Genomic DNA, 12673 nt, shown 5'->3' with positions numbered 1-12673 from the left:
TAATCCACTTCTCTGGAGGCCCCGAGGCCCCACAAGGTCCACTTACTGTGAATGATGAGATCTCCAAGTATCTTTCCTGCTTTCTGAGTAATCATTTACCATGAAGCTCCTTCTTGAAGCAGCATGAAACCCCAAGGGAGTGCCTGTCACCCCCCATTCTTTTTCTTTAGAGAGACCCTTTTCACCCTAATTCCCCAAAAGCCCCTATCCTTCATACACACACACACACACACACACACACACACACACACACACACACACACACACACACACACACACACACACACACACACACACACACACACACACACACACACACACACACACACACACACACACACACACACACACACACACACACCATTTGGTCCATTCCATGTGTTATTAGATCCAGATGAACCAGCTATGGGGCTAAGTGGCTCAGTGGCCAGTAAGATGACAGGTAACATAGATTAATACGGCTGTGTGTGTACCTCATGTGTTTTTATGCGAGGGGGATGGGAGAGCAGTGGGTTTGATTTATGGAGGAGATGCAGAGGCAGAGTGTTGACCAGCCGAGGAGGGAGAGAAATAATGTGATGCAGAGATACTGGCGGAGGAATAAGTAATCTTTATGTTTGCGTTTAGCCCGGGTAGAAGCCCCAGCATCACTTTCAATCAAGCTAATTAGGGAAAAGTCTCTTCAATTCACCAGTTGGGTGCTAAAGGTGCTTGTGAGGAGTGATATCGACAAAGCATGCAACAATGAAACAGGTTTTGTTTTCCATTTGAATTTAGTTCAAAGGGTTTCAGAGTTTTATGGTGAATTTACCTGAATATCTACTGCTAAAAATGCATAAAATGTCAAACTAATTAAAGATCGGGATGCATGCATTGGCCCTACAGAAAGCATGTGACACATATGTAATAAGGGATGACTGTTTTAACTGTCATTTAGTAACTGAAATGACAGCTGACCAACATGCAGAAAGCTAAGTGCAGTTTGATGCAACAGTATGTGTGCTTAGCTGTCTCAGAGACACACACACACACACACACACACACACACACACACACACACACACACACACACACACACACACACACACACACACACACACTCTTCTTCCTAAAGTATGAACTTGAGTTCAGCAGGTGGCGTACTTGCACTCCTCATCCAGCAGGTGAAACAGCGCTGTGGGTTTCTTGCTAATGAGGTTGAGACAGCCGCTGTTGTCGATGTACTCGATGTTGTGCCAGGTGATGCCCTCTGCCCTGTACTCCTCCTGCAGAGGGAAACACAGAGGAAGGAAGACGTCAGGCCAGCAAATAGAAGTTCTGTCATCGCTGTTCAAGAGGATAAGACATCGTATTGATAGTGACTATTTTTAACATTTACCTGAAGAAGACTATTAACACTTTTCTTACGCAGAAACCTTTAACTGGTTATGTAACAATCTCTATGTAATATTGATGAGTCTTTATGACCTGCACAAGTAAACAAGATCATCAACGAGAAAATCAGCATTTACGTATTTATTCCTAATGCTTGTTATCAATGCCTCCGGGTGGGATTCCAGCGAAATCAGACCAATTCATGCAGGTTCTAGAAACCCCTTCAGCTCAAACTCCAGGGAGGCTCCAGCAGTGACCGTTGTGGACTGACCCTGATCTGGTTTTGCTCCTCCAACAGGAGCAGAGCTTTGTCTCACTGCTCTGCTAGTCCCTGCTGGGAGCCAACACCAACACCACACTGCTGGGCCCGCTGGGGAGAAGGGAGGTATGGGAGAACCACAACCAGGACCGGGCCAGACTGCCGGCCTCTGCTTCGGTAAAATAAGAGGTTTTCTAAAGGGAACTTGATGTTTGGAAGCACTGCTGCTTTTGTCCACAGGGACTGCAAAAATCATCACAAAATTTCCCCATATTAGCTGTAAGTAGTTTTTAACAACTCTCAGGTGATAAACCTGCTCTCAACTTGACTCAGAGACACATTGACTATTATAACAAGAATTATTATATTTGTGCATACTTTCCACAGCATTAAATCAAAAAGTCCAACCAAAGCTTTCAAAGCACAACAAACCTGAATGATAACCGCGATGAAAACCCCTGACTGCTTTTAAATTAGCAGTAAAACCCCCACTTGATAACGTCTATGTGCCTCATGCGGCCAATGGCAACTGAGATTCATGGTGCATGTCCTGTTAATACTCCTATGGGAGAAACCAGGTATGCAAAGGAATGTAAATTGTTCTTGCTCCAGTAGCTTTGCAGTTGACAGTGCATCTTACCATTGCTCACTCAGCAATCCAAATACAGCACTAAAACTTAAAGGTCAGCATTGGCGAGGGAAGCCAGCTGAACAAAAACAGGTGGGTATCAGGAAAATATCAATAACACCAATAAAGCACTTATGGCAGCAGCCTCTACATGCCGCAGTGTTCTTAACATCCCCCAATACCAAATGATGGAAAGAACAAAATACTGCTAATGTTGATGTTCTTAAAGTGTTGCCAGTGGTTAGATGAAAAGCAGTGGGATCATTACAAACAAAGTGATTTATCCCCCATGAAAGCATGAGCGTGCCCAGAAAATATTCTGCCAATATGCCTTTTAGATTAATATCTTGTGTGCAATGTTGAAAAAGTGCTCCTCTTAGGAACAACAATGTACTCAGTACATTTCACGGTGTTTTACACTGATGTTTCTTTCATATAAATTGGAATTTTGTGCCGACAGTGATGGTGGAACAACTCTCACCCTATTAGTGACATGAAAATGCTCACCAATTGTGACCTCATGCTGGCACTAGGCAAAATGGTAACTGGTGAATGGACCTGCATTTTTCTAGTCTTCTCGACCACTGAAGGCACTCTACACTACATGTCTACATTCACCCATTCACACACATTTATACACTGATGGCGTACAAAAAATGGCCGATGCCCATCAGGATCTAATCTAATTCACTTGCATTCTATTTTAATATTTTTTAACATTTTCTAGACAAACAGATTAGTCCATTAAATGAGAAAAAGAAATCGGCAGAGAAATTGACAATGTAAATAATTGTTAGTTTAAGTCCTAGTTTGAACAGATTTGATTGATCACTTCAACCTCTCTAAACAGAGTACTATTGGTCCTCTGATCCAGTGTGTGGGATTTAGAGTGTCTCCTGCCGGGCTGTTGCCGTAACAGTCCAATTACAGTATTGATGTAGAATGAGAATGGCAGGTGAATGGAACTGAAGACCTGATAAAAAAAGCAGCAGTGCTCTGGACCCTGAGGGCTGACTAGTAGAGTTTATAGAGAATGGAGACATTCAATCAAAACACTGCAGCAGATAGAAGTCAGGCTTCTCTGAGCAAACAGACACAGTAAGACGACAGCAGCACATTTAACATCTCAGGGCACACGACACATCGCCTGCTGAAAGCAGATCTTGTCTGATTATAGTCCTGTCAGCAACAACAAAGTGACAAAGTTGAAGTTAGGGAGGCTCAACCGCGCAGTTTGGGGATTATCGCCATTCATTCATTAATATATTTGCAAATTACTTAATTTATCCTGATTTACCTAGTGATTTTAAAAAAGCTGCATGGTTAGGCAATTATTAGGTATATTTTTTCTTTTTAAATGACACCGATTTAGAACAATTAAATACATATATATTTATAAATGAAAAATGAAAAAATCAGTTGGTTGCAATCTGCAACCACATCACTAGATGCTACCATTTATTACACATTCTCCCTTTAAGTACAATTTTAATGTACGAGTATTACTTGAGTAACTCCATTTTATGCTCTTTATTCTCATACTGCTCCGCCACAATTCAGAGGCAAATATTTCACTTTTTAGTTCACAAGATTTATGTTAAAGCCTCGTTACTACTGCAGATTCAGATTCATAATACAATCATATAATCAATAAGTAAATTATGATTTAATATTATAGGATAAACTATCCAGCAGTACATAAAGTAGTTGAAATGAGACCCACCTTTAGCTGCAACATTAAAATGATGTCAATAATACACAATATTTAAAATTTAAATCCAATAATATACTGTAATATACATGATTCCAATGCAGCTACTGTTACTTTTACTATTTTGTAAGAGAGTATTACTACACTTAAGTAAAAGTACTTTTCCCACCACTGACATTACCCGACGTCCATCATAGGCTACTGTATGTCTTATTACTTTTTTATTTCAGGAGGATGTTCTCCTCACTGTCCACAATAGTCACAATAATTTGCATTACATGCTGAAATAGGTGAAGTGAACTCTATATATACAGAGACATAACAGATATTGGAATGCAGACACTAAAGATATTAAAAAATCTGCAAGCAATGAAAGCCCTTAAACATGTACAGGAATCCTGATTGGTGGTATTTGTTTCTCATATTTTCATCATCACACCAGGCCTGATGGTTTGCAGTGCCTTTTTGTCAGTTATATTAAATGTTTACAAGGCATGACGTTATTACGTTGTACTGTAATTAAAGCTTTATGTAATTCAATAGCAGAATGAAGGTATGTTATTCAAATTAAGTCATGCAGTGATTAACCTCATTTCACCACAACACTTAAACCTGGCCTACATGAAAGAGCAGTTCAGATGTTGACTGTATCCAATGTTTTGTTGGTTGAGGTACAGAATGATTTATTGCTTCTGTATAGTAAATACTGGCAGTTAAATTATTTTCCATTATCTTCCAGTAGTAGTTGTCATTAAACATCCTCTGTGTGTTTTGTGTTTTACCATCATAGTCGACAGCATGACTCACAGAAATGATGTCAAGGAAGGAGTGGCATTGATCGTAATAAGGGCGTGCAGAAAATCGGCATTAAAAACACCAACTTGGCGTTTCCAATCTATGAAGAATTAATTAATTCTATAAAACATCCTTCAGAGAATCCCATTGGCACTTCATTTTGAATTTACTGTTATACAATTAACTAAAACAGCTGGCAGCAGGGGTCTCTATCTAATGATGGTAGAGCTGACCACATGTTTTTTATTTCTTTAAAGTTATCTCACAAGCCAAACATGATACCGTGTTTGCCAAAGGCGTAGTCGTCATGTGTTTTCTTACTTTGATAGATCGTCCTCATACAGAAAAGAAATCAAGCACCAATTGGCATGTTGAGTGTAAACACTGGACTTGAGAGTCTCACACTCACACACACACACACACACACACACACACACACACACACACACACACACACACACACACACACACACACACACACACACACACACACACACACACACACACACACACACACACACACACACACACACACACACAGTTGTAGTTGGTGTGGTCCTATTAGCTTTGGCTGCTGTTCCAAAGGTAAACACACATGCTGCTGATGAGGCCATTTGATTGGTTGGAGAGGAGAGAAGCCCAGAGAAAAGAGAAGAAGAAAATCCCCCTGATGGAAAATCACCTTTCAAAGTCACAGGGACGACAGCAGTGGTTCCTGCTGCAAAATGCCTTTGATTTGGTCTTTATCATATACTGCAGTTAAGTCAAGCTTGCAGAAGAATACAGTATGTTCATATTCTAGATAGACCTTAAAACATTCTCTTTATGGCATTCAGAGGCTTGGCATAGACACAAACAACTACCGGTATTTGCTCTGTAAAGATATGGTGGCCTGTAATCAGAGCTTCTCTGTTTTTTATTTGTGTAGCGGCTGTGGTTCCCTGTTGGGCGAATGGCTGCCACTCTGCAGTGGTCTCATATGACGGGTACTGCTGATGATATCATCCCGATCCACAGCGTTGCTGCAGAAGCATATCGGCAACTAGAGTTGGGCCGATTCCAGATTTACAGAAAAAATACAGTATCACACCATTTAGTTTGGTGACCTTATGTACGCCAGAAAGGTTTCTGCATCTTCTAAAGGTAACTGAGTTTGCAGTTAAAGTCTCAACATGCAACAGACAAAGGGGTGGAGAGCTTTCTCTTTGTAATACGTCAAGCAGTAGTGAGGGCCTGAACTATTAAAAAGAAAACACAAATCAGTAGAGATCTGGCAACCCTTGCTTAGGAAGCTATACAAACCTGATTCACAGGAGACCTAGAGGGGCCAGAGAGCTCAGCACCACCTCAACAAGCGTGGCAGACAGCCAATGATTCGGAGGACCCCAGTGATTAAAGGATAATAAACGTGAACTCTCCTGAAACAATATTGGGCAAAGTCCTGTGAGAGTGAAAGTCTCTTGGACAGGAAAAAAACCTTCAATCAAAACAGATAAAGCCATCGAGGAGCACCTGCTGCCACAGAGTGACAAAAATTAAACAATTTACAGAACTAATACAAGAATGTATAGGATGCCTTTTATATGTTTATCCAAATGTGTGAAGAGGTTTCCACACGAATGCAGGCTTGAACAAAAACAAGCACAATTAATGGAAGTCATTGTGTCCCCAAATGTCATGAAAACATGAGCGTAAGTGTGTGTGTGTGTGTGTGTGTGTGTGTGTGTGTGTGTGTATAGACCCTGAGGGCTAACTGTCAGAGACAGATAACAGACCCATTAGTGCATCGACCATTTGTGATCTTCATTGAGGGTGAAGGGATGTCATTGCACTCATTAACTGAAACACTGCTCTTTTTCTCCACTCTATCCTTTTTCCTCTTTTTGCCTTCAGCGATGGGCCCGCCCACCAAGTTGCCACTGCCTATCAGGGCTCAGTCCGAGGGAGACGAGCCCCGACAGCCTCTGTGACAAAGTCCAACTAATTGAGACTCATTATCTGACGTATTGTCTCTCTCTTCCTTTCCTCTCACTGCTCTCTCGCTTGTTCTAGAGATTATTCTTTTTTTTGGGTGGGGGGGGCATGCACATGCAATATTAAGTGGTTTTGCAGTGGGTATCTGAGTAAATGAGCATAATGAATAGATAATATAGCTGGTCAGGGATTAGTGGTTCAGTAATGATCCTTTTGAAGGGAAGAAAAAGAAGGTACATCAGCTGATCAGCACGGCTGTTGTGATGAAATTACACCAGGTCATATTAAAGGAGAGGGAGGGCATCTTCAGGCATAAAAGCAAAACAAAAACATAAACCAATAAACCAAACCCAGACATAGAAAATACACAAAAAGCTACAAGAGTTGGCCACGTAAGCAGCATTTAGCTGTCAGGAAACATGCAGCTCTGCTCCAGTCTTGCACTCTTAATGTGACCTGTCAGCCTCTTCTGGTCATGCAGCACTTTTACTCTGACCTTTTCACTTCGATGTGCATAATGACTTGACCTCGCTACGTACTGTAATTACAGCTGCTTGTACTGTAATGTCAGCACAATGTCCAGCACAAAGCACTCATATATTACAAAGAAATATTCAACTTGCAAAGACTGGTGGCTTAAATAATTGAAAGTCTGTTGCCAGCCATGTTTGATCAACAGTCAACATCTGAAAATGACTGAATGTAAAACTATATCACTTATTATATATTACTTATTGTAAGTCGCTTTGGATAAAAGCGTATACTTAATGCCATAACTGTAAATTTAAATCTTGTAGCTTGCATTCATGTGCATAACTATCTTGCTACTGAGAAGTGTAAGATGCTTGTATTCATAGCTCCTATAAGCATAGACTTTAGGGTTGGCCACTCAGATCAAAATCATCATAGAATCAATTATTCATATGCTTTTCCAATACTGTTTACTGCCTCCAATAAAAACATTAAAGGCTAACACCTGTCATCAGCTCTTATTGAAAGCTGCTACAGATCAGACAAGCAACCAAGACGTGTGGGAAACATCTCAGAAAATATGGACAGCGGACAAAAGCAGCTCCTCTCCCTTTGTTAAACCATGTTGCATTGCGTTTAAACAGGAAGGACTTTGAACAGGAAGTCCTCTATTTGTTTCCATCAGCTGAATCAATCAAAAGCATAGAGGCATTTTTTGTTTGTGTATGTGTATCAGCGCAAGCCATTGCATGAACTGATGTCATCCCGATACAAAGACACACCGAATCAGATCGCATATGAATGTTTCTGTGTTGTAAACATCTTCACAGAGGCAGTAAAACACAAAATGCAACAATGTGTTATCAGCAGCTGCGAGTAGAGTGAGGAGGAGGAAGAAAGAGGATAAGAGTAGAGGAGAGTGGAGGGGAGGAGAGTGGATAATAACACTCTACCTGCTCTAATTTGAAGATGTGTTGGTTGAAGTAGTGCTGCAGTCGTTCGTTGGCGAAGTTGATGCAGAACTGTTCAAAACTGTTGTTCTCATAATCCTCAAAACCAAAGATGTCCAGGACTCCTATCGAGAGAATCTGGGAAGAAAGAGAAACAGCTCAGTTTCTTTCAAAATTTTACACATTTATGGGATCAGGATAAGAAAAAAATAAGTAAACATGTATGATTATATACCATGTGTTATATTGTTTCTTTCTTTCAAGCTCATTCTTTACAGCTCCAGTGACCCAGCTGCCCCTCGGTGCCAATACCATTCATGCCTCCATATACCATTAATATGTACCATCTGAAGGAGGCCTCTGCTCAAAGACCCTTTGATTATGAAATGGGCTGTGAAAGCTGTTTCCAATTTCCTTTTATTTTAGTAAACAGAGTTTAAGTCTCTGAAGTGCAATTTCTCTTTTCATACAAACATACGTGGGCACATACACACACATGTAGCTGAATATAAATCTGTACATAAGAACAACGACCTTGATAGAATGTGCAACCTCGTTGACCCCCTGACAGCACCGAGGGAGGACCCACACACACACACACACACACACACACACAGAGATGATGTCAGTGCCAAGGGAGGCACATGAACTCTCTCACACACACACACACACACACACACACACACACACACACACACACACACACACACACACACACACACACACACACACACACACACACACACACACACACACACACACACACACACAGCATGAGGACAGCAGAGGACCACAGGGGATAAACTGAGCCAAGGGGAACTCGATGCCATCTGCCCAATGTTCTTGGCGCGCGAGCACGCACACACGCACACGCACACGCACACACACACACACACACACACACACACACACACACACACACACACACACACACACACACACACACACACACACAGACAGAGTGATCTGTTTTCTAATCCTTTAGATGCCCCCACAGGGTTTGACTTGCAAACTGCCGCTCCAACACGCACACACACACACACACACACACACACACACACACACACACACACACACACACACACACACACACACACACACACACACACACACACACACACACACACACACACACACACACACACACACACACACACACACACACACACACACACACACACACACACACACACACACACACACACAGTGGTATTTTCACATCACACTACTCCCTAAATCTAGGAGTGGAAGCCAGAAAGCAGTGAATCGAGTCTTGCGTGACTGACAGACAGACAGATGTGGTTGACAGACAGACAGCAGCAGGATGGGGAGTCAGACAAATGAAGGTGAGGAAAGACAAAAACAACAAAGGGAAGGCATGAACAAGACAAAGCAGTATGTATGTATAGATGTTTGCAAATTTTGAAAATACTTTTATAAAAAGCTCTCAGGGTGACCTGCTTGGTCAAAATATTTCTCTAAGAGTGATGAATTTGTTTTAAGTTTGCAGAATTCTGTATTGTATAAAAATATTACATATATAAGTGTAAATTTTTCCACATTCTTTTATAGCATATTCAATTTAATCGTCATTATATTCTTGGTCTCTTAAATTGGCAGTCTGTAACATTGTCATTTATTTTGTTGTCTTTTAAGTTACTATCTATCAAAGAGTGAGTTAAAACATTGGGGATTGATCATGTGACCCACTAATGAAAGTGTTTGTACTTGCTGCTTTGCCCAGAAATAGGATTTCCGTGTCTGTGGCTCCATTCCTCGCAAAATTCTAAATGATTGAGACCTCCTTTCAATGTGGAGCATTTGAAGGCATCATGCAGATGAGAGACAGTCGGCACTGTACCGCCAAAGAGGCCGCTAGAAGCAACGCATCTCAAATCTTACGGACTGCCACTTTAACTGTCTGAACTTGGTTTCAGAAGTTTGGTAAACAAACTAACTTTGGTGCAAAGAAAAATATTATAGGTATGTTTCTGTATGTGAGCACTTACATTAACAGGGTGTGTGTTTTCATTCCTACCTTAGATTTGTCCTCCAGGTCCTTATTGTTTAGCAGCGCATGGTTGGTCCTGAACACAATCCAGTCAAACAGTGCGCTGTACAGTGACTTGGCCATGGAGTCCCTCACCGTGCCCGCCTACACACACACACACACACACACACACACACACACACACACACACACACACACACACACACACACACACACACACACACACACACACACACACACATAATACGTCAGTTTCTAAGTAATGAAAAACATATGGATTTTTTTAATGCTGGAACATGACCCAATACTCTTTTATCAGCCTTACTGAAGTGCAGTAAGTCTCCGCTCCTGCTCAATCATTTTCCTTTCACAGTGGTGGTAGTCTTGGCCCACAAGTGTTGGGAACACTTATTCAACCAGTAAAATGAGTCCTAAACCATGTTGTCAACCTTTTTATTTTGTTTGTCTGTATTGTGTGCCCCTCTTTTTCGTCAACAGCATAATGCAACGTCATTCTGCAGCATAGCCACTGTTATTGCAGGTAGCATATGTTAAAAAGCTGCCAACTTCTCTATTTCAAACCCAAGCACCTGCCAACGGCAGCAGCTTAGTTCAGAGCAACGAGAAAAACACAACATCAATGTCCCCTCTCTGGAACTGGATCAGTGTCATATTAAATGTGTGAATTGGGCAGAGAACATTAATAATGAACTGCTCTCACAGGGATTAGCTGAGTCATCTGATGGGACTCACTGACGGAAGAAAAAGATCCAGAAACCACAACGAAAAGCTTTGGTGAACAAATAATCGATGGATAGTGTTTTAAATCAAATTAGAATCAATCAAATAATAAGCAATCAAATAATTTGGACAGGCCACTAGAGAAATCTATGCTATTATTCTATTTTCTGACATTCTATTGACTAAAGAAAATAGACAAATTGATAATGAAAATAATGGTTAGCTGGGTTAGCTGCGTTCTGACCCATACATACTGATTAATATGAAATCCTTCTGGAGGAGTTAGGTATTTGATTTGATTTCTAACCAAAATTAGTTGAGAATATCATTACCACTCACAAATTTGTATGTTAAATATGAAGCTAGAGGCAGGAGATGATAAGCTTAGCTTAGCATAAAGACAGGAAGCAGGTGTAAACAGCTAGTTATCTATCCGCACATCCACATTTGACTAATTTACATGACATTTCTAATTCCTGTCATTCAATTTAATTTAATTTAATTAAAAACAGAAATGTAAATATTTAGTTAGCTTAGGTGTATGCATTTTATTACCTTTGGTCCAAGCCAGGCTAACTGTTTCCACCTGCTTCTAACCTTGATGCTACGCTAAGCTAAACTACGCCAACTCACTCTTACTTCTTACTACATCATTTTGATACTATGCCACTGTAATTTAGAGATGGGAAATACTAGGACATCAATACATTAATATGGTTAATAATAACAAGCACTTGTATTTAGAGGGTAAATGCAGCGCTCAGACTGCAGCGCTCAGACTGCTTACAACTCCCAAACAAGTTCTTATGTTTGGGAGTCTTACTTTGTAATGTGCTGTAATATTTTAGGTGTTTTCAGTCAGGAGCCAGAGACCTAAGCGCCTCCAGACCTGCAGATCACTTGGTCATTTGGACAACTCTTTTTATGGATCGCTTTTTGATCCATGAAACACAATGTTGCCAAGAGGAGTCATTATTACACCTCAACAAGCCAAAGAGCAACTATGCTTTCTCCTTCGACATGATGGACTGTTTTTCTTTTTTTCCCCCTCTTTTTTATTATGTTTATTGTATGCACCATACACAACCAAGACAAATTCCTTGCAAGTGAAAACTTACTTTGGCAAAAAACCTGATTCTGATTCTGATGAAAGGCCTGTAGCATGAGCAGACTTAAATGAAGACTTGGATTTGGAGCACCTTCTTTAGCAGCAAGAAGTGTTATGATTGAATGGGGAATGGAACAAGACAAAATAAATCTGTTTCAACTAGGTTGCCATGACAAACATTGTCATGGCAGGCACATTGAAATAGTTGAAAAGACTCTGTAATCCAGAGTACATTTAATTTGGCAGAGATGAGAACAAATAGGAAACAAGTGGTGAAACGTCGGTATTTGTGACAACTTCTGTGAAAAAAGAATAGGTGAAGGTATAGTATAGGGCTGGACCGTGTGATCAATGTAATGCAGGATGCACTACCAACAGGTTAAAGGTACATTTTTATTAGCTGCTCTGCTCGCCCTTTGGGCCGCCTGCTGCTTTCCGCGGTGACAACGTGGCTTCAGGTTAGCTCTCGCTCGCCCAACACCTTTCCCTTGACGGATCTCATTGACTTTGCATGGGCTTGTGTCACATTATGCCGAAATGAATTGTGGGTCCGCTCCATTATGCATCTCCCCCATGCGCCAGTCACGCCTTCCCTCATCTTCGAGCGGTCCATTAACGTAAGTGTGCAGTGTGAATGTGGCCTCGCTTACA

At 41.0% G+C, this 12673-nt stretch overlaps 1 protein-coding gene across 3 annotated transcripts in view; it reads right to left on the bottom strand.

Moving 5' to 3' along the window:
- LOC311018744 (unconventional myosin-IXAa-like) overlaps positions 1-12673 on the bottom strand; it is a 114002-nt gene that overhangs the window by 25104 nt on the left and 76225 nt on the right. For all 3 annotated transcript variants that reach the window (XM_084017810.1, XM_084017812.1, XM_084017811.1), the window contains exons 10-12: positions 10201-10317; positions 8166-8300; positions 1144-1265 (exon numbers count right to left, since the gene is read on the bottom strand). In XM_084017810.1, the coding sequence (XP_083873936.1) occupies positions 1144-1265; positions 8166-8300; positions 10201-10317 (374 nt within the window). The remainder of the gene's footprint in view (positions 1-1143; positions 1266-8165; positions 8301-10200; positions 10318-12673) is intronic.

This window comes from Eutrigla gurnardus (genome assembly GCF_963514095.1).
Source record: "Eutrigla gurnardus genome assembly, chromosome: 9".
Taxonomy (NCBI): domain Eukaryota; kingdom Metazoa; phylum Chordata; class Actinopteri; order Perciformes; family Triglidae; genus Eutrigla; species Eutrigla gurnardus.
The sequence above is the reverse complement of the archived record's forward strand: the minus strand, read 5'-3'. Positions and strand labels throughout refer to the sequence as shown.